Source organism: Nicrophorus vespilloides, unplaced genomic scaffold (assembly GCF_001412225.1).
Source record: "Nicrophorus vespilloides isolate i.1.1-1 unplaced genomic scaffold, Nicve_v1.0, whole genome shotgun sequence".
In the NCBI taxonomy this organism is placed as follows: domain Eukaryota; kingdom Metazoa; phylum Arthropoda; class Insecta; order Coleoptera; family Silphidae; genus Nicrophorus; species Nicrophorus vespilloides.
The window spans coordinates 203,164-224,011 of record NW_017100104.1 but is presented as its reverse complement, the minus strand read 5'-3'; the positions used below and the strand labels follow the sequence as shown (position 1 = coordinate 224,011).

Sequence of the window (20,848 nt, the reverse complement as noted above, 5' to 3'; positions counted from 1 at the left end):
TGGAAGCAAAAGGAAATAAATATTGTATAGTTACGCTACTTGTTTTTCTTGAAAAGTGAATTCCAACTTAAATCCGTTATCAATGCATGCAAAGCGTTATCGTTGGTGATGAATTAGTATTATCTCAGTTGTAATGAGGATCTCGAATCTACAATTTTCTGCTTTTAAGTTCATTATTTTGAAAATATTTGTCAAATTTTTCAATTAATTATTGGAGATGCTATTGAATTAAATAATTTGTATGTCTTTATCTGTTATTATTTGGAAACATTTCGAAAACATACGATTCTATTCTTCGAATCCATTTATTTTCATCGTCTCTATTTTATCTTGGTTGGAATGGGATGGGAATAATAAAAGGTAATAAAAAAAATTAATCATTTCATTTATAGATATATTTCATTTTAAGTAACTAGCATAAAATACAGAGTATCATAAGTAGGAAATAAAAACAAGTAACCATTTATGTTTATATACAGTTATTTATAGAAAAACCAAAGCATCCTTCTATTATTAACATATTTGTTTCTCAATGAACAATTAAAAAACATATATAAAAAAAAATGTATTTACAATTGTGTTAATATTCCAAACGCAAAATATGCTACATCAATATTGATCTATAAAAGAAGCATTTTTTTAAAGAATAAATAATTTCGAGTAACAACATATATTTGAATATAATTTAAATATAAATACATTATATAAATATATTATAATCTTTTAATAATTAACAGATCTCTACTACCTTCCAAGTAAGATAATAAATATTAAAATAAAACCAGTATGTGGATTGTCATTATTTGATGCGAATACTCCTCTGCTTGTTCATATTCGTCAGCATTAAGGAAATGTAAGAGGTCAGCAGATCGTCCATTTTGTAGCCCAGCGATGTTTCGCAAAGAAGTTTCGAACCTCGAACCAAGTTTCCAATCGTCATATGAAAATATGTGTTTCCTGAAGACCAATTCGATATTCTCGTGAATGGATGTGTAACTAAGATCTCCTAAAAATAAAGAAAAATAATTACCTCTTCGAATATATTATTATGTTCAATGTAATGGATGATATTTTATTTTTTTTGTATGATTTATATTACGTGAAATACATGGCAAAAAAATATTAGATACATGCGATTCAAGACTTCATTAGTTTGGCGTTACGGCATGCGAAATAATTACGGCACGGGAAAATAATAACAGGAAGTCATATAATCAAAAACCACAAAGGAATTTCATGAGAAAACTCTGTCCATTGTCTTCACGATCTCAGACCTGTTTATTTATGTTGACTTTCTGTTCTTTTCTTAAGGAAAAAAATACTATCTGTTATTTCCATAAGTTCATTTCCCAGTGCCCATTTTGCAACAAGCTATAGCTATATTTCGACAGGCATGTATTCATTGTAATTGTATTTTTTTAGAATAGAATATGTATATATTAACACTGTTATTAATTAAGGTGATTCAAAATCTATAATAAAAAATAATAATATAATTAAAATTTAATTGGAAACATTTGCATAAAAAGTATCAGAATTTGCAAAATGTAAATAATGCTTCACGTACAGTAAATAGTAATTATAGTGTTAGTTAATATAATTTGCGTACATGGTTATTTAAAGACCTCTGAGACAGGGATAGTTATGCCTAAGTCAGTTTAAAATAAAGTTGTACACAGATGTCCTTAAAAATTATCATATGGGGGTCCGACGGAAAATTGTACGTTCGTGTGAATGTCGTTTATGTGATCGAAACGATAGTTGTGCACAAAAACATTTTCGTAGGGATTAGTCGTTGAATATACGTATATTATAATCTAAAAGTACGTACTTTAAATTGTGTTTTAATCGTCGAAATAACGTATATTATAATCTAAAACGTACGTACTTACGTACTTTAAATTGTGTTTTTAAAGTATTGCTTGATTGTATTTATTTAATAATGAGGTATGTCCGGAAAGGCTGCGGTGAATATTTTTTTTAATGCGTTTTATGATAATTGACCATTCATTCTACTATTACGATACTTATCAATTAGGAATTATGTAATGTCGAAATTCACTCTTATTGGCTTTAAATGTTTTGCATTTGCTCGAATCCTTAAATTTGTATCAGTTATTTGCAATGTTGAAGACGCAGACCAAAGCGCTACTCTATTCGTTTTTGATAACTTCTTACCCAATTTTAATTATATACAAAAAATATTTGTATCTAATTGCATTAAAAGAATCTACTATTATTTATTGAAATTGTTAATTTTACTTATAAATTTTATAAACAAAGCATTCAAATATATTATACTAATAGTACTAACATATGATCAAATTTTCTTATGTACAATTGTTATTATGTTGTTTATTTTTAATTGTTTCTTGTTTAAATAACTAATATAATAATAATAAAAAATCTTTATTAGTCACCAATTGTAACCAAAGGGCTTAAATAACGATTATATGTTTTAAAAAAAATAGGTTGAACTCATCACTAAAAAACTTTTATAGATAATGTTGCAACCCGAATTGTTCGTTACCGATCATCTATTTAAGAAGAGATTTAAACTTTATATCACTACTATCGAGGGTGTTAATTATCCGAATATGTGTTTGTTGTTCAAACATAAAAATCTAACGCAAAAGTGATAGTTCTCCAATTTGCGCGCAGTTTGAATTGTTCGTATTTATGTTATAATATTAATATTTTATGTAATAAAGATTTATAAATAAAAATAATGTTTAAAATATTAGATTGAAATGATAAACAATTAAGTTTAAAAACTATATATAAATTATATCGATGGTAAGTCACAGACGATAACTAAGTCATATTTTTAATATAAATAAAATAAAAAGTGTATGTTTTACGAGTAGCCAACTTGTTTATTGTTGATATCGATTTTTCTACTTAAAAAGTGATCTCGTTTTACTAGTGTCACATTACTTGTTGACAACCTCTGATATATTTGATAGATTATTTCATTGCACTCATTCGTCGTCGTACAGTCCGAAATTGTATATGGATATATTTTTAACAATAAAACTCTTTTTAAACTATTATTGAACTGTCTTTAGTACACTCAATGATATTTTCTTAATAGCACATGAATATAGTTATCACTCTCTTTATTTTAATTGTATCGAAATCTTTTATTAGCACTTTAGCTTTATGTCAGTAAATATTATTAAAATATTATACAAATTTAATTTACCTTTGTGTGTTGATGAATCAGACTGACCCCGTGTTTGTTAATAGCAATCAATAACATTTCCGGATAATTGGGATCCGTCGTTTGTTTGACTTCGAAAAATGCCGATCCAAAAGTGGGCCAGCGATAAACTATCTTAAGGAAAGTAATCTTTGCGTCTTCCGGATTCATACCGGCATCTTGATTATACGAAGCCACTATCAAACGCTTCCAATCATTGGCACTTTGAATTTTAATTAAATCAGACGGAATCAATTCACGCAGCATCTGACTGAAATTAAAAAGTTTCCAATAAATACATACATTGTGAATGTGCACAAGCTATTATAATTACGGAATCGACTGCAATTCTTGTTTGCTTTCTCCAAACCGCACTCGGTAAACGAGCGCTGCCAATTTGGAAGCCTCCTCCTTGGTGCATTTATGATAACCTCTTATCAATTTTGGCAGTTCTTGGTGAAAGTGGAATATAAGATCTGCGTTCCTGTCTTTACCAGGAACCGTATTCGTCCACAGTTTCTTCATGAAGAATACTTGGTACGAGAATTGTGGTGTTACACCATCGCGGCTTGGCCTAGCTTTGCGGATCCAATCTGTCAAATGTCGGACAAAATCGAAAAAGAAGTCTCCTTCAGGAACGGAAATTACCTAAAAATAATAGATGATAATGCAATTTTCAGTTTGTTTAATGTTAGAAGAATGCATTATTACTTTGTCAGCTATCTTCACAAACAAACTGAAACCTTCACTACTTTTCAAATTAAGTCTTGTGCTGATATTTTGACAGAAGTCCTTTGCTCTGGTGCTCGAATCTACTTCGAAGGCTTCATCTGTGTCATCCGGAAAATAGACTTTATGGAATATCTGAGTGGTTTTGTGTTGGATAGCCTCTACTTCCACTTGATGCGGTGGGTACTTGCGTTGGCCATTTCTTAGAGTCTTTTGTAGTCGCTGTAACGAATCTTGCGAAATAGGATGTCTTCGTGATCTCAAAAACATAGTGAGTTCTTTTAAGAGATTTTGAGAGCAAGTAAATAAACCTGTAGCCAGCCACATCAATTCCCATCCTCTTTCCTCCGACAGCCTATTCCTATTTTCCGTCAGTTGTTTCATAACTTGACAATAAATCTCGTCTCTAAGAATTTCATGTTTGAGTGGACCATCAAATATATGGTCGGTATATTCGTTTCCCATTCTAGGTCGTTTCGATGGTAGATCACCCATGTATTTCAAAATAGCGTTGAAAGCGAAACACGCTTCCTCGGCTAGCTCCTCTTTAGTTAATAACTTTTTTAGTAAGGGTTGTTTGATCGGATCACGGGAATGCCTCCAGAGATCGTCAATGCCGCTCCTGCGAGCAGAAGTGAGTGTCAAGGCTTTCGACATGGTGCGTTTAAGAGGGGGCCGAAAATGATCCACTGAATAATCAACCAAAGTATGGGGACGATCCCGGGTCTCAGTGCCATTGGAATACTGCTGGGAAAGCCGCCTGCCGTGTTCAGCGCCTGCAATCAAAGAATCAATGAAAACAAATTAAATATTTACAAATAAGACAGTTATTGCACGTTTATGCAAACAGTGACGGGCACGTGTATGTACACGCTCTCATTTAGCGTCCATGCAAATTGTGTGCATGCAATAATTCTAGTACAGGCGACTTTTAAATCCAGTCGGTAACATACTCGATTATTTATTAATTAATGCTTCACTCAGAGATTGACAAGATAAAGTTTCAATGTACAAACCAGTTTCTCTTCAGCAGCTGCGTCAATATCTATCACGAAATACTTGCAAGTGATTAGCATGATAAATTACCCTTGGAAATGTGAAGACATTTTTAATAAAATTAATAGTCGAAAGGTCGATGACCCTTAACATTATTTAAAATAAATTTAAAACAAAATTAAATTAAATATGTTATATACTAAATCTATATAATAATGATAACACGTTGTGGACTATAAGATGCGTCCCAAATATAAATTTTCTAATTACAAAGAACACACTTTTATGGTCCGAAAAGCAGGTAATATATATTTTTCATATTTCATTAAACAAGTAGTAGAAGTTTGAAAATGAACAGTAACATCTTGTGTCACTGAGACTTTAGTTGACAAGATTCCGAAATAATATTCTAGTTACACGAGACACATTGACTAGATAATAGTTAGTAAATAAGAGTATTTGTAAGTTTGAATAGTTGTTTAGGAAATCTAACAAATACAGATAAAACAAATAATTTAAAATTGATATTAACAGGGCGGAAAGTTCCATGGCTCAATGTCCGTTTGTAACAGTTTTATTATTATAATGATTATGATTCTAAATATGTTTTCATTTTTATTTGTTTATATGCTGTGATATTTATAATGAACATTAATATTAACTTTCACTTATATTATTGTGCATTATTGAATTAATATGAATTTATAATATATTCACTTACTGAACTGGCTAAAAAACATAATTATTTTATATTTGTTTTCTTTTGTTTTTGTATAGTGAAGTTTGCATGAGCACTGTCTATAGAACACTGTTTCTATTGATTGGGGATCGCCAGAGTTTACTTTCTTTTGGCATTTTAAGTATTTGTATTCAATAGTAAATTCAAGGATATAACACAATAACCTTATAGCGCGACTAGAATACCTTTCCATTCAATTACTTTTAAAATTTTCATTGCAATTTTACTACATGAGCGTACGTACATGCATGCTAATTTATATGTCCTAAAACATAAAAGTCAAATTCGCTAGAAAGTAATTCAGCCACAAATGTCCAAATTTTTATTTGAGATTTTCGAAGCAACGCACATTGCATTTTTGTGTCTATATTGTTTATATTATCTATAAAAATAAAGTAAATACAATTAAACTACTCAAATTAAATATTTTTAAATAAAGGCACAATATTCTCATTTTATTATAAAATTGTTTGTAAACTGACCTTCAATGGAGAAAAGATGGAGAATGTCGGCCGGTGGTTTCGACATGCACGGAAGAACATAAACAGTTTCTGCGGGAAAATCGCCTTTTTCTTGGGTGCGTTCACATCTACCAACACACCAGCCACTGTTTAGGACCGTTTCTCCTGTGCTGTCTTCTTCCAAAATAATCAGATCGCCCTTGATGAATGTGAGGAAACTAGAGCCTTCTCCAGGAGCTTTATAATCCTTTAAAACAGTTATTTATTAAAATATTTGTAACATAATGAAGATGTATGCTTACTTGTAATGCAATTACAAATTTGGATCTCTTCTTTAGGCCCTCTAAGAAATACACTACTAAATCTCTGATATCTTCTGCGTTCGGACTCTGGAAAGTAAATTCCTCACCGCGAACTGTGCTTAAACTGAAAGTTTGTGTGAAAACCTTATTTGTTTTTTGACTGGAAACTGTTGTAACTTCTGGGAAAGACAATTCTAATAGTACTTGTTCCTGATCATCAACAACATACACTCCAGTCCAATTGACAGCAATAATAACATCATTTTTGGGCAGATTTGGTCCGGAGTTTCTGTACGCTTCGTAAAACCTCGAGAAAAGTAAAGGCCATTTGAATTTTGCATAAGAGACGACGTCTTCTTTAACGCGTAAGCTTTGAACTTTTTCCTTTAGGTAATAACTTTTCTTGTATGCTTGCACCACAAGTGCTCCCCAACGATCCACTGCCTTTTCAACACCAGTCAGACAATAATCGGGAATGTAATTTGGTAATAATGTTAGCAAACGTTCAGAATTCATATCTAAACTATATTCGATGTAGTACTGTTGTGCAGCAATCATAGCTAAATCCTCCTCCTTATCGCAACGATATTCTCCAAATTTAACGCCTCTAACAACTTGTTGATAAATTAAGTTAGTTGCGACCTGATCTTCGGTTGGCTCGTGCCAAGGTGCAAAAATTTCCTTTCTAAAGAATAATCTCCATGGAGCATTTCTCTCTTGTGCTCCTTGTTCTTTCGCATATTGCTCACATTGGGAAATCGCGTCCATCACATGATCACCGCCACTCCCCAAACTTGAAACTTTATCAAATAGAGCTATATATAGCGAAAAACCAAATTGATCTTTTAATCCAATTTTATCCGATAACTGGTTGCAAAGTTCTCGTGCGGTAGTCGCCGAATCGGCTAAAAGTGTTTTTGTATTACCATCCATAAAAGTGATGGGCAACATTATAGGTTTCTTGGATTTGGTCGCTTGCAACTCCAACCAACTTGGGGGTTGATTTCTTGTCCCATTATTAAACGTTCGTTTCAAACGATCCTCACAATATGGAGCATAACCTGGAGGTCCTTCACGAATAAACGCTCTCAAATAATTTACGAACTTTTCGGAAGGTGCAAAACAACCGACACATAATGATAGTAAGATCCAACCTCTGGCATGAGAAGATTTCGACGGATTATTCGTTAGCTGTTTACAAATTTGGCAATAAATTTCGTCTCTCAATTCTGCTCTTAAAATTCCATGTCCAATAATGAAATGTAGTTTCTCCAGATTACTCGTCGGTCGCGACTCCAACCAACTTTGATAACTATCTGCAGTGTATTCCTCGTCTTGCAATTTCCTCCGTACATCTTCTCCAAGTTTATTCTTGCGCTTTAATGTGAGTGACACTAACTTATTACGAATAGATCGAGGCTTCTGCTTCAAAAATGATTCGGGATCTAATCCCATTAATTGTGCTTCTTGGAATTCTTTACTTCTAATAAAATTCCGACCAAGGGTGGCCGTGACTTTAGACATTACAGAAGTATTGTCACGATCCATGGAATGATAACGAGGTTCTGGAAGATCACCAGTGAATCGCAATATTGTAACCCACAAAGCTTGGGCGGCCTAAACAATAATAATTAAAAAAATCATAAAATTTTATCTTTTTGTAGAAATTTAAAAAAAAATGAATTACTAGTTGATCTCCTTGAGTGTGTAACGGCAAAAGAGGATGCTTTAGAGGTTTCCTAGAATACTGATGTCCGACATTTCCTTGGAAATAGGTTGCAGCGAACTTTTGAAATTTAAATTCTGATAAATCTTCGTCGTCTTCCGACGCAATTTGCATCGGACTTATTATTTCATTTTCTGCGGGTTGTGCCGGTAAATCATTGAAAACTGATGTTTCTCTTCCTAAAAAAAATAATTTAATATAAGATTGACCATTTATAAATAATATATACTTAATGTACCCGGCGTTGGAGCTTCACTAGACGAATCTGGAAGAAAATCGAACATGGCTTCAACAAGTTTTGAATCATCCACAGGTTCATCCGCTTTTCTGGCTGCGTCATTAATTAAATTTCTCTTCACTTCAACACGTCTTCTATCCTCCATCTCTAATTCCAGTTCCTTTCTTTCCAATTCATACATTCGATCCCTAAAATATAAATGTTTGTATTATTTATTAAGTTTTATGTTATTTATATATAATACTACCGATAGTTTTGCTCTGCAATTTCTTTAGCTCTTTTATTTCCAGCGTCTTTTAACTCTCTTTCTTCTTTTTTCTTTAATCTAAGAGCTTCAATGTGATTTCTATGTTCGAATTTAATTTTTCTAAACCTTCTTTGTGCGATCATCCTTCGAACATGTGATTGAATTTTGATGATGGCCCACATCTTATGTCCATATTCACGTCTGACCAAATATCCACGGGAATGAGCTTGTAGGCCAACGATATGACCACGTAAATGGCGAAATCGATGCGACAATACTCGCGCTCTGATTAAAGCCTGCAATCTCATATAACCCACTCGCATTTTCTTATATCGTTGCCTTTGGATGTATCCTTTCCAATACTTTTGAATAATCATTGTCGCAGCTTTTAATCTTAAATATCTTCTTCTATATACCCATCCTAAAAAAATATATTATTTTAAATATAAAAGAATACAAATTACAATGTTATTTACCTCTTATTGAACGTTGGAGAATTAATATTTTCCTTGTCAAGACGCGATCTCTTTCTTGTTCTAAGAACAGATCATGCGCATCCTTGAGAAAGACTTTCGTGTTACCAAGTTGATAATCAGATCTACCTAATACCACTGAACAAATTTTTGATGTTGCGGCTCGGCAATCTGTCCTATGGTATGGCGGAATACCAGGTATTAAAAATCTATATCTCTCAACGAATTCGCTAAAGGTATGTCTGATTGGATAACCGGCTCTTCGTATTCTAATAGTTTCCATCATACCGGAATATCGCAATTGCCTGCAGCACAGGTTTCTATCGAACATCATTGGCTTTTTGAACTCATTAGGCTTTATACAACGGATGAAAAATGGCTGACAATTAGATAAAGTCCTCATCAGTGAATCCAAACTCTTTTTAAATTGAGTAGAAAGAGTCGGTGCGCGTTTTCTAGTTTCCGCTCCCATGCCAATATCGTTAGCGAAAATTTGTTGAAGAAATTTGTTGCTAGAAATAGTTACTAGCTGGAGCAAATCTGCACTGAAGGTATCTCTATTCTTTTCGAGGAACCCTTTGGTATCGTAGAAGACTACGCCAGCAAAGTGATTTAACCCAAAGCTAGTATTTATATCAGATTTCGGTTTCAAGTAATTTCTGTGATTGCCGTGCGTTTTATGCAATTTTGCTAGTAGTGTTTGGTCTGTACCTTTTGGAAATTTACTCTCCTCGTCAATCAAAGCCATTATATTCAATTGTTTAACAGCTATTAAGTCCAATGCGTCTTGATTATCGACGAACTCAATGTGCTGCCAGTTGATAGCTTCTAAGTTGTACTCTTCTTGTTCCAATTTAAAAATGTGCCTTACGAAGAACTGTTGCAAATTCTCGTTTGCAAAATTAATGCAAAACTGTTCAAAACTATTGTGGTTGAAATTTTCAAATCCAAATATATCCAAAACACCTATAGAACTGCACTGACGTTCTTTCGGCCTATAAATGGCAGAATTGATTTTCTTAACGATTAAGACAAACAACCTTCCGTAAATTCCTTTGACGAACGCATCCCTTACATCCACACTTTGTTCACGTGATAAAGTAGATACTACTGTTTCGCCGTGAGCAAACAGGGTTTTCCTTGTCAAAGCATTAATCAGTGGTTGCGCTGGAACACCGAGTAGTTTTGCTACACGTTGAACATTCGTAGGATCTGGAATTTCGGTGGCATCCAAATTATCAACAACTGTAGCCTTATACTTTATATTTCCGGTGTGCAACAGCGCTGCCAATAATTTGAGAATTTCCCAGATTTCTTGATCAGAAAACAGCAACACTTTCATCGCGCTCCTTATGTCTGCAAATTCAGCAGCATCGTCACGGCCTTCACATGTTATAGTGCCACCCTAAAAAGTAATTTGTGATATCATTTATTGTAATTTATAATGTTTTACTCACAGAGGTTAAATATCTATATTGACTGGCTTCTCCTAAATCTAATTTCTTCTTATCGTCTTTACTTAAACCAGCTAGCAGACAGTAAAAAACATGGTAATTGCGTTCGTCTGGATTTTGCGAGACTATTCTACTTTTTTCCAATAAGTATTGTTCGATTTTAGCACCTTCAATAACACCACTGTTGTTGAAATGTATGTCGATATATTTACCAAACCTAAAATGTAATTAATAGAATTAGTATAGTTTCCTTTTCAACCGTCCCTCGGGCGTATTGAAATTAATATCTGCTTGCTTCATATTTGTAACTAGTAAATGATCATCAAGTACCGGATAGACTGTATACTTTTTTAACTTAGCAATAATTATATGTTTACCTTGAGCTGTTATCATTTCGAATTGTTTTAGCGTTTCCGAAAGCTTCTAAAATTGGATTTGCTTCTAATATTTGTTGTTCGATCCATGAATGGTTTCCACTGATCGCTGCCAAGTATTGCAAAATTAACTTGGTGCTTTCCGTTTTTCCAGCACCCGACTCTCCTGAGATAACAATGCATTGATCTTGTCCATATCTTCGCATGCTCGCATACGAGTTGTCACCAATTGCGAATATGTGCGGTGGCAGTTCTCCAATTTTTCTCTCTTTATATAATTTTATTTGCTCTGCTGTATAGATTGGAAGTATTTGATACGGATTAACAGCTACCAGAATTGATCCCGTGTAAGTCTATAATTGCAAATAAAAACATTTGAATGAAACTAGACATATATACACGTATAGAGTACTAACATAGATGAGATTCTCATTGTATCTAATGAGTAAATTTCGAAGAATTCCTGCTTCATGAAGATCACCAAGACCTATCATGTCTTCGACGCCATTGATGGATGTCGCATGCATAGCTTTAATACGTCTATCTGGTGATAGCCAATGTTCCTGAGCATCGTCATCTCGGACTGCAATCCTGCGTCCTTCTGCGGAGATAACTCTGGCGCCGATAGCCACGTCGAATTCATTATCGGATATTGGCTCAATCCATATGTAATCACCCTGGAAAGGTTTTTTATTAATAAATATCTAAATATCTTATTATAAATAAATAAAGAAACTTTCTTTTCATAATTCATCTAAATTATATAATATAATAATGATTGTTTAGTTTATATCTACATCATGATATTTTATAGAATAAAGTACTATTTAATTCAAAGATTATTATTCTGAAAAAAATAAAATAAAGACGAACTATGATTCAGAGAAATTTGGAACGAAAAAGGTGTTAAAAATGTTCTTGGAATTTTGAGATTATGTGACAATTGAGACTGAGACAGCACATAGCAATGTTTGGTTTTACATTTTATTCAATTAAGAAACCAGTCTTTTGTTTGCCATTGCATTTATACATATATGCAAAATAAAAATTATGAGAATTTTCACATTTATTATGTGTGCAAGTAAATAATAGCGAAACATGCGGCCGCTTCATAAATGAATAAGGTTTACCTCCAGTATTTCTTCAGTTTCGCGTAATTATCTTCTTTTATGCAAACTTTCTCCACGTATGCGATGTATTTTCATATACATTTGAAAGGAAAATTATTTTCCACGTTGGCCTCATAAAATTAGAACGGATGAAATATAAACAATCGTTTATTAGCAACTGCACTTCGGCAGTGACAATAGTAAAATAAAATTATTATATATTTTCAATCAAGGACGTATAATATGTATATGTACAATTGACATTATAAACTATTTGCAATATTATTTTCAATTTTAATGAAATCATATCGAATCATTTGAATGCAATTAAGTAGGCGTATGTGCAGCTACAGCAAATAATCTATAATATAATTATATGTTCGTGTTTTGTATTGACAGGAAATCAGGTATAAATAATATACAGTTGCTGTTCAATAGGTGATTTTGTATAAAAGTATATAGGTGTTCATAATAGGATGTCGCTGTAGAGAGGAGGCTAGTAATGCGTGGAGAACGTTTCCGGAGGTTGTCCTAAAAACCTTACCGGAATTAGAAGCATGGCCGTCATCCATTGTATACAGTTTTCAAATGGATTGAAACCCATTCCGAACAGACACGCATAAAAAAATATAATGTGAAAGAACATCGGTAAATAGATGTAGAGCTTTATTTGTTTTTGGTATAAAGCAAACCTATTGGTTTATGCGATTCAAAAGTGCCGTTGTCCACAAATATTTAAAGACCTCCAAAACTTTTAAAAAAATCATATACTTATGTATGTCATAAACTGTTCATTGTTCTGAATAACTGGCCTAACGACTAACAGAAAAACTTACCCTGGTCACTATCACCATTTTGATCCAATTTTATTTGGGAAATCTGCAAAAAAATAAATAATTGATGATAAAATGTCATTTAATAAGTAGCATGTATGAATTTACTAAATTTGGTTCTATCTTATTTACATAGCGGCAAAGTGTATAATTGTATTATTGTTGTATTAACAATGTTATATTAGTTCGTGTGTATCATAAAGTTCCAATTCAATTCAATTATTCGTTTTATTTTGAAAAATAAATACAAAATTATTTAAATTTTCTTGAAAAACGTATTTCTGCATTGTTCCATCATATACTTAAATAAATTCAATTGACTTTATATTAGTTTTGTTTGATCTGCAATCAATAAAAGTTCTTCATTTAAATATTATGCAGAAGAGACAACTCGAGCGACGTCTGACCCCTATTTCCATTTGAAGTTAATTTATGTCATACTGCCATATAAGTTTTCTTTTTAATTTGATGATGACGAAATACCTTCAATTTTAACAACATCTAACGGTTAAATTTATGAGAGTGAAACAAGAATTCTGGGAACGAATAGCCACTGTCAATAGCCACACCATCAGTAATTTGTTTGGTTTTTACTACCTAAATACAATATAATATAAATACAATAAACATTTGTAAATTATCATTTATTTAAATAGTAATCTTTATAATAATGGATTACAAAATTCCTTTTTCTATTACATTTGTGTAATTAATCTGATTAATTCCACAAACAATCGTTAATTTTTATTCATATTTTGTTGTGAGCTTAAGCAATCTCTGGGCTCCGAGGAATGCTGGGGTTCTTCGTAAATGTTTGAGTAGCGGATCCTTAGCGATGAAAATTATGTTTTATGTAGATGAGAAATTTAAACAAATAACATTCTAACGTTTCTTTGCTTAGTCTAATACTAAGATGTGGCTGCTGGTGACAATAGAAACAGATGAAGCCAGGGGACAAAAATAACGTTTTTAAAGTGTCTGTTTTTGTCAAATAATTCATGAATTATTAGTTATACTAGTATATAACTATCTTGCTTTTTGTTAACAAGTAAAAGTATTGTGATATATTCATTATATATACCAGAAGTTCTAAAAATGTATGCGTTGACCATTCTGATTATTTACAGTGTTAGTTTATTATATTACATTTTATTAATATAATTATATCTAATCAGATATAGTCTGTTTTTCGAAATTAAGAATTTGAAAAAAAAATATGTAATATTGTATTTCATTTTTATATTAGTGATAAGTATCTTTTAACAATGTCGTCAATTATTTTCGGGATGTATAAAAAGAAAATAACAGGAAAATATAATATTAAATATCAATAATAAGGTTAGACATAACTTTGTATTGGAATCTTTCATTTACAAGCTATTTCATTTACATTTTGAATAATTATCTATATACATAATAAAAACAACTTTGAATAACTGACCTAGTTAACGTATTTTTGTAATAAGAACAACAAAACGATAAGAGTTCCTGATTTCTCATGTTTGTATATAGCAGCGATGGCCAATAAGTTGACCGCGAAGCGATTTTTGGTTTATCACGAACATATGAACATACAGATGAACATAAAAACTTATTATTCTTCATTTCTGTTATTCTGTTTATACATTTTTTTAGGAAACTTGATTATGTAAAATATTAATAATTTTACAGGTAAATCACGATAATTTTCAGAACCGACAAATTGATGTCGTGCATTTAAAAATTATTATTATTTTGAATATGATGCTATATTAATACAAGACAAAATAAAACATAATTTCACTAGATAGGACGACTAATAGCTGAATGGTTAAGTCGCCCTACCCACGTGCTAGTGGGCACAGGTTCAAATCTTGGTCAAGCCAGGCCCTTTGTGAGGCCTCTCGGTGCTTGCAGCAATAGGATGGACAGTGAAATGAATGAAGTTCAGCATATGGACCTTCAGCCAAGTCGATGGACAATGACAGTGTTAAGGATAGCAACAGATTCGCAGTGAAAGGAAATAGTGGAATCGCAGAGCATCAATATACTACTGAAGTTAACCTACAAGACGACAGCCATTTAAAAAAAATCATCATAATGGTAACTATCCACCCGGAAAGATTACCTACCTAATGTCAACCGTGATCTTAAATTTGTTCACATTGATGAATAAAATTACACGACATTAAAAAAAATCATTAGATCAGGTAAATCTTAAGAATGAACAAGTTTGTCGTCGCTGGTATATAGAATCTGTATATTAATATTTGTCCCAAATTATAACATTATATAGTCAGAGACACTATTTAAATGTTCAAAGATTAAGAACCCAATTAAAGTGATTTGATCCAAATCAAGTTCAAAGTACGGTATTCGTCTGGAAATTCCAATACAGTAAGTTCCAAGATGACAATATTTGTTAAAGCTGATTGATAGCTTTGGAAAGTTAGTAAATACTAAATTAATATATTTTAACAATACGGAAAGTTTTAATTTACTACTAATATCTAAGGATTTACGATGATTTCTGTAAATAATAATACAGTGGAACCTCGTTTAACGAGCACCTCTCATAACGAGCATTTCGCTTAACGAGCAAAATTAATTGTAAGAAAAATAACTAGCTTAACGAGTGACGATGAGAAGAGAAGTCCCGGATTGTGCTCCCGCTACATCATTTTTAAAACTAGTGTACACATATTATGTGTGTGTACCATGGTGTGTACACGTATTTTTGAATATGTTTCACTATACGATAAAAATCCGGAAATTTTGGAACGGATTAAGCGAGGTTCCACTGTAATTAAAAATTAAGTATTAAATAGCAATTATTGAATAATTAGCAAATTATCTTTAAATTTGTTTGTTAAACTGTTGTCAAATAGACAATTTGTGTATGACATTTAATAAAATCTTGCATATAAGAGTAGGTGTTGATACAGATATGTGCAGTAGGCTTTAGAATCCACAGATGATTCTATATAATTGACAATGTATAATTGCATTCTCCGACAATGTATATTTGCGGATAACTGTAAGAACACCGTGATTTGTTTGTATATAATTGTTAATGAGTTGAGTATTTTGAGATGAAATTATCTACTTGTCAATTTAATGATATTCTTTAATTTCACATATGAACATACTTATTAATTTATATTACAGTTTAATATAAACATCAAGTTAAGAACCGCACACTACTATCATTATAACAATTTTCTGTAGAAGAACTTGAATTATTTATTTTCCATTATTATTGAAAACATTTAGTACTCTAAATTGCAGTATATTTAATATGCTATTATCATCTATGTACGATAAAATATCAATGTTCACGAAATCTTAACAAAGATTATTTACGAAATTTCTTATGATATATTTACATTAAGATTCTAACATGTAAATTTCACCGTATAATATTAATGAACGCCTTATAAATATTCTACACTCGCAACTTCCTATAACGGTAGAATAGAAAAAAAAAGTGGAATTTATACGCACATAGCACAGATGCATTTAAACTAATTTGTTGAATTCGTAATTAAACATTTCATTTATTGTTTGTAAAATCGACCTACAATCCGTAGTAAACTTTCGAATATTCATATTTTAAATTTATAAAATGATACGAATTCATCATTTATATATGTATGTACAAACATATCGGAAAAAATGAAATATAATGAATGTAAATTTTTATTAAAAACTAAATTTAACAAATATAATTTAAATTTGCTAATTTTTCATTCAAGTAGTCATTCATTCAGACAAAGTAGACAGAGCAAAAAGTTTAACTAGTTTTTATATATAATTTTACATTCACACTACGACTACGACGTTTTCATCTCATTTTAATATGTAATTTTATAAGAAATTTAATATATTAAAATGATAAATTAGATTATTAATTGACAAAATAAATATTTATATATGCACGTAAATTAAAAAAAAATCCGAAAATTGGTCCATTACAAACTGTACACGAAGAATAGAAAATTGCAACAATAAAAGTGTAATTTTTCAAATAATACTGATGCAAAACTTGATATTTGTTTTTCTTGGAAAAAACATGTTTGAATTTATTTGATTTGTTAGAAATAGAAGGCAGGTTTACTTGAACTCTGTATTCTTTACACATTTTATTTACCGTTTTATTGAGACGTCTATAGAACATTCCAATACTTGCAAAATACAACCTGGCATTCAATTAATTTAGCTAGACTGATTTCGCTAACAAAAGTGTTAAAATAGTAACTTGTGAATTGTAAATAAACAACAATTTATTTATAATTTTTATTTGGAAGTCTTTCCGCCTGTATTTATCAATTGTTTGAAAACTAAGTAGATTTTAAACAATTAAAGTTGAGATTGTAGTACCAGCAAATTTATTATGCAATTAAAACTTGTCATTTATTGGTTTGTTTAGCCTTATCACGCGTATTGTGAAAATATTCAAGCGATTACAGTAAACAGCACCATAAAAACACATGAATTGATAAAAGCTGTTGAAATTATTCCTAACCTTATAAAGAATTCGAAAAATTCTATATGTGAATAAATTATATTTAAAATTTTTCTTATAAAATTTAACGATATGAAAAACAAACATAATAGAAAATTATTTATTTATTTCAACATGCCTAGTGGGACATTATTATAATTTTCTAAAAAATGTATAGGAAACAGGAATGAATGAATAAATGAATCTTGATAGGCCATATCGTCCGATGTTGATTCAGTTGTCTAGAAGAATTTCTGGCCCCTCAAAGAGTTAAATTGAATGTCATTAACATATTTTTCTTCAGATTGTACTCAATTTATTTCTTAAATTTGTTTTGGTAATATTAAACATTTTTATTTATTGCACTTATTAGAAAGTATATAAAATATGTCATTGATAATTTTGAATATCTTTAATTTAACACAATAATTTAATCTGCATATTACACTCTACATTAATTTAGAGGAAAATGATTCACCGCCGCACTTAAGTTTCATTTAATTGAATGCATTAATTAAGGTGAAAATATATCGATTTTCTTCCATTTAACAGTAAAATCGTCAACATTAATTAGACGCTGAATAACTTATAAACTTTCCAATCTGGTCTTATCAAGTAGAAAATGTATAGTAGAGAAGATACCATTTGTTGTATATATATATATAAAAAAAAGTTTGTATAACACTGTTAATGTTATGTTTTATCTGTTAATACAGATAAAAAATAAAATTTGTTAAAATAAACTTGTACTTGTAAAGGTCGACAGCTACAAAAATTCTATTCTCATACATTTGTGGTCAATTTTATTTCAATTCATGATCGAACACTTCTCCAAGGACGACAAGTTAGTGAGTTTATCAATTTTCCAACTTTATTGGCAAAACACAATCGTCTAATTCATATTTTACTTCGTACGGCTGATTTTTGCACCACGATAAAATCATTTTCTACTTTTTTCCCCATATTTTAACGATTTCACTTTAGAAATTTTCTTGTTTATCTCGGCCCGATGCAATTCCTCGTATAAACTAAAAAAAAATCTGCTTTTGGATGGACGTAAAATGAGTGAACCTGTGGCTGGCTGGTTGCGTTGACCTTAAAAAGAAGAATCTTCATGCTGGCAATAAAATCGTCCGATGTTTTTCGGTAAGATTTTCACGATCAGATATTTAGGGTGAAACTTGTTTCTTTTTTCATTTCGGTTCACAGGTAACAAGAAAAACATTCTATCGTATTATTTATATTGCCATAGTTTCGTGATCGGTGTCTGAGTTTGCTTTATACGGGTGGCTAGTTTACACAGTTATATACTGGAACCGAAACGGCTACGTGTAAAAACTAATGAAGACTTAAACAATGTTGGAAACATCTGAAGTCACAAGATCTCATCCCGACCGAGTACAATGTGATTGCTACTTACTTTGATTTCAAAAATAAAATTTCCCTCGAGAAATTCAAATAATCCAATACATTTTAGAGATTTCTGTCGAGGAATGGAATTTCTGCCCGCTCGTAAATATTTTTTTGCCGTTGCGTTTTCTCAAAAATTTTAGCTTCACTAAGTAAGGCACTAATTCACACTAATATCACTCAACGTCACTTAACAAACATTCCGGTTTAAGTTTACCTGCTGATAGGGCACACATACACGCACGCACATAATAATACAAATTCTAGCAAGTGGTGGCTCTTTCGGTCAACAGTTTCCACCTGTGTATATGTACGCAGCGCCTCTACATTTCACCTGTACTAACACAGTTCATATTTACCGGAGAAACACTCAGAGGACGCGAGCGAAAATTATTAACGCAACCAGTCGCATTAATCGCAACCGATGTGAATATTTCATATATTGTAATAGTTGAAACAATATTAATCAAGTATACTTGTTACCAAAGACTATTTTCATCTTTTTATATACTAATTGCAATTTATTATTATTACGGCTGACAATTCCACTCATTGATTTTTTTTTTATTTTGGTTTAAGTTTGGTGCTCATCATCTTCGTAATTTATTTATTAATTTTGCAATGAATAAGTAAAAAAATAAACATGTCCTATTTACAACTTGAAAATGAATCTACTGCTATCGAATAAAATCGTAAAAAAATGTATGCAATGTTCAATTGAATCTGGAGTACCATTGTGTAGATTGGGATTGGAATTCAATAGTACCATCAGATCATTTCAAAGAAGAGCTCATTCAACTTTATGCATTGTTTTTATAATAGTAGGTTCAATTCAAATTCAATGATATGTGATATTCATGCAAAAGATTTCCTATATTTTTTCAATATGTTTTAAAATTAATAAAGATTATGATAATAGTGTAATACAATAATCAAAAAATACAAAATATTTTTATTAAAACATCAGTTTAAAGACATTTTTATTAGGGATGGATATATAAAATAGTATACAGTGCAACCTCGCTTAACGAGCAAAATACATTGTAAGAAAAATTACTTGAAGTCCTAGATTGTGCGCCTATTACATTATTTTCAAAATATGTGTATTTTTTAATATAATCTGTGTTTACTGTAAGCAAAAAAAATGTATTCTGTCCAACCATTATAATAATATATAAACTAACTATGTACGCTTATTTATATAAATAAATATTAAAAGTATAAAGAAACCTCCACCAAAACCCCGTATCAATACAAATAATATATACAAATGGTGTCAAACTTGTAAACTCACTTTAACGTATGGAATGGGAAAACATATTTCCAAACTTGTGTTAGGACATGTTATTTGTGATTTTGTGCAAAATTTAATAACATTTGCATATCTCCGAATAAAAAGCCTAAGAATAAAAATATCCATAGATATGAAAAACAAAATCGTTAAAAAGCGAGACCAAGTTATACTTTTTTTTCGGCATGGAACGCATTATCGTATTTTACATTAGTTTATATGGGGAAAATTGTTTCACTATATGAGTAGGCGAGGTTTCACTGTATATCATACTTAATGTTGATGAATGCATCCGCTTATTGATTATTTTTCAATATTTTCAAAAAATGTTGACAATAAACCTTGACAACAGCCTTCTTCTGCCTTTAAATATTTGGATAGGATCATAAAACTTAGATAAAGAAAAGGTTGTATTTTCCACAAGATGAAAACTGATTCCTTATCCCCGAAATAATACTCCTACGCAGCCCCTTTTTGAAATTGATACATTTTTGTATTATATAATTTAATCTTAGTTGGAAAGAAGAAAGGAAGAACAAAGTCATACTTGGAGAGTCCAGGGAAGAACACTCACTTCCTAATTATTAACTAATGTAAATCTTAGTTAATAATCCATGAGATCAACACTTGTATAGTTGACTTCTCAATAAAAATTCTGATGTGTATAATAAAACGAATTACGAATATAGCATTTAATATTCATAAACCCCTTTAAGGCTCCATAACGTCATAACTACGAGTGTCCTGAGCTTTCTTAATTCCGGGACACAACAACAGAAAT

At 31.1% G+C, this 20,848-nt stretch overlaps 1 protein-coding gene across 2 annotated transcripts; it reads right to left on the bottom strand.

Annotated features, from left to right (window-relative positions):
* Nucleotides 1-663: 663 nt before the first annotated feature.
* On the bottom strand, nt 664-19,091 carry LOC108568223 (myosin-VIIa). Of its 2 annotated transcripts, none has more exons than XM_017929182.1 (15): nt 18,787-19,091; nt 12,887-12,929; nt 11,358-11,618; nt 10,945-11,294; nt 10,571-10,784; nt 9,117-10,518; nt 8,641-9,061; nt 8,385-8,581; nt 8,117-8,334; nt 6,430-8,046; nt 6,149-6,374; nt 3,914-4,707; nt 3,537-3,850; nt 3,206-3,473; nt 664-1,006 (listed from the first exon to the last, which is right to left on the bottom strand). In XM_017929182.1, the coding sequence occupies exons 2-15, from the start codon at nt 12,902-12,904 to the stop codon at nt 800-802; spliced, it is 6,507 nt and encodes a 2,168-aa protein (XP_017784671.1). In that variant the 5' UTR covers nt 12,905-12,929; nt 18,787-19,091; the 3' UTR covers nt 664-799. The 2 variants fall into 2 exon arrangements, with proteins under 2 accessions (XP_017784671.1, XP_017784672.1); XM_017929183.1 differs by having other exon boundaries at nt 8,394-8,581.
* Nucleotides 19,092-20,848: the final 1,757 nt, after the last annotated feature.

Coding starts and splice junctions, on each gene's coding strand:
- LOC108568223 (XM_017929182.1), bottom strand. Junction 11,295..11,357: donor ACAATGAGAATCTCATCTAT/GTTAGTACTCTA, acceptor TTGCAATTATAG/ACTTACACGGGATCAATTCT. Junction 4,708..6,148: donor CCATCTTTTCTCCATTGAAG/GTCAGTTTACAA, acceptor CTTTGATTGCAG/GCGCTGAACACGGCAGGCGG.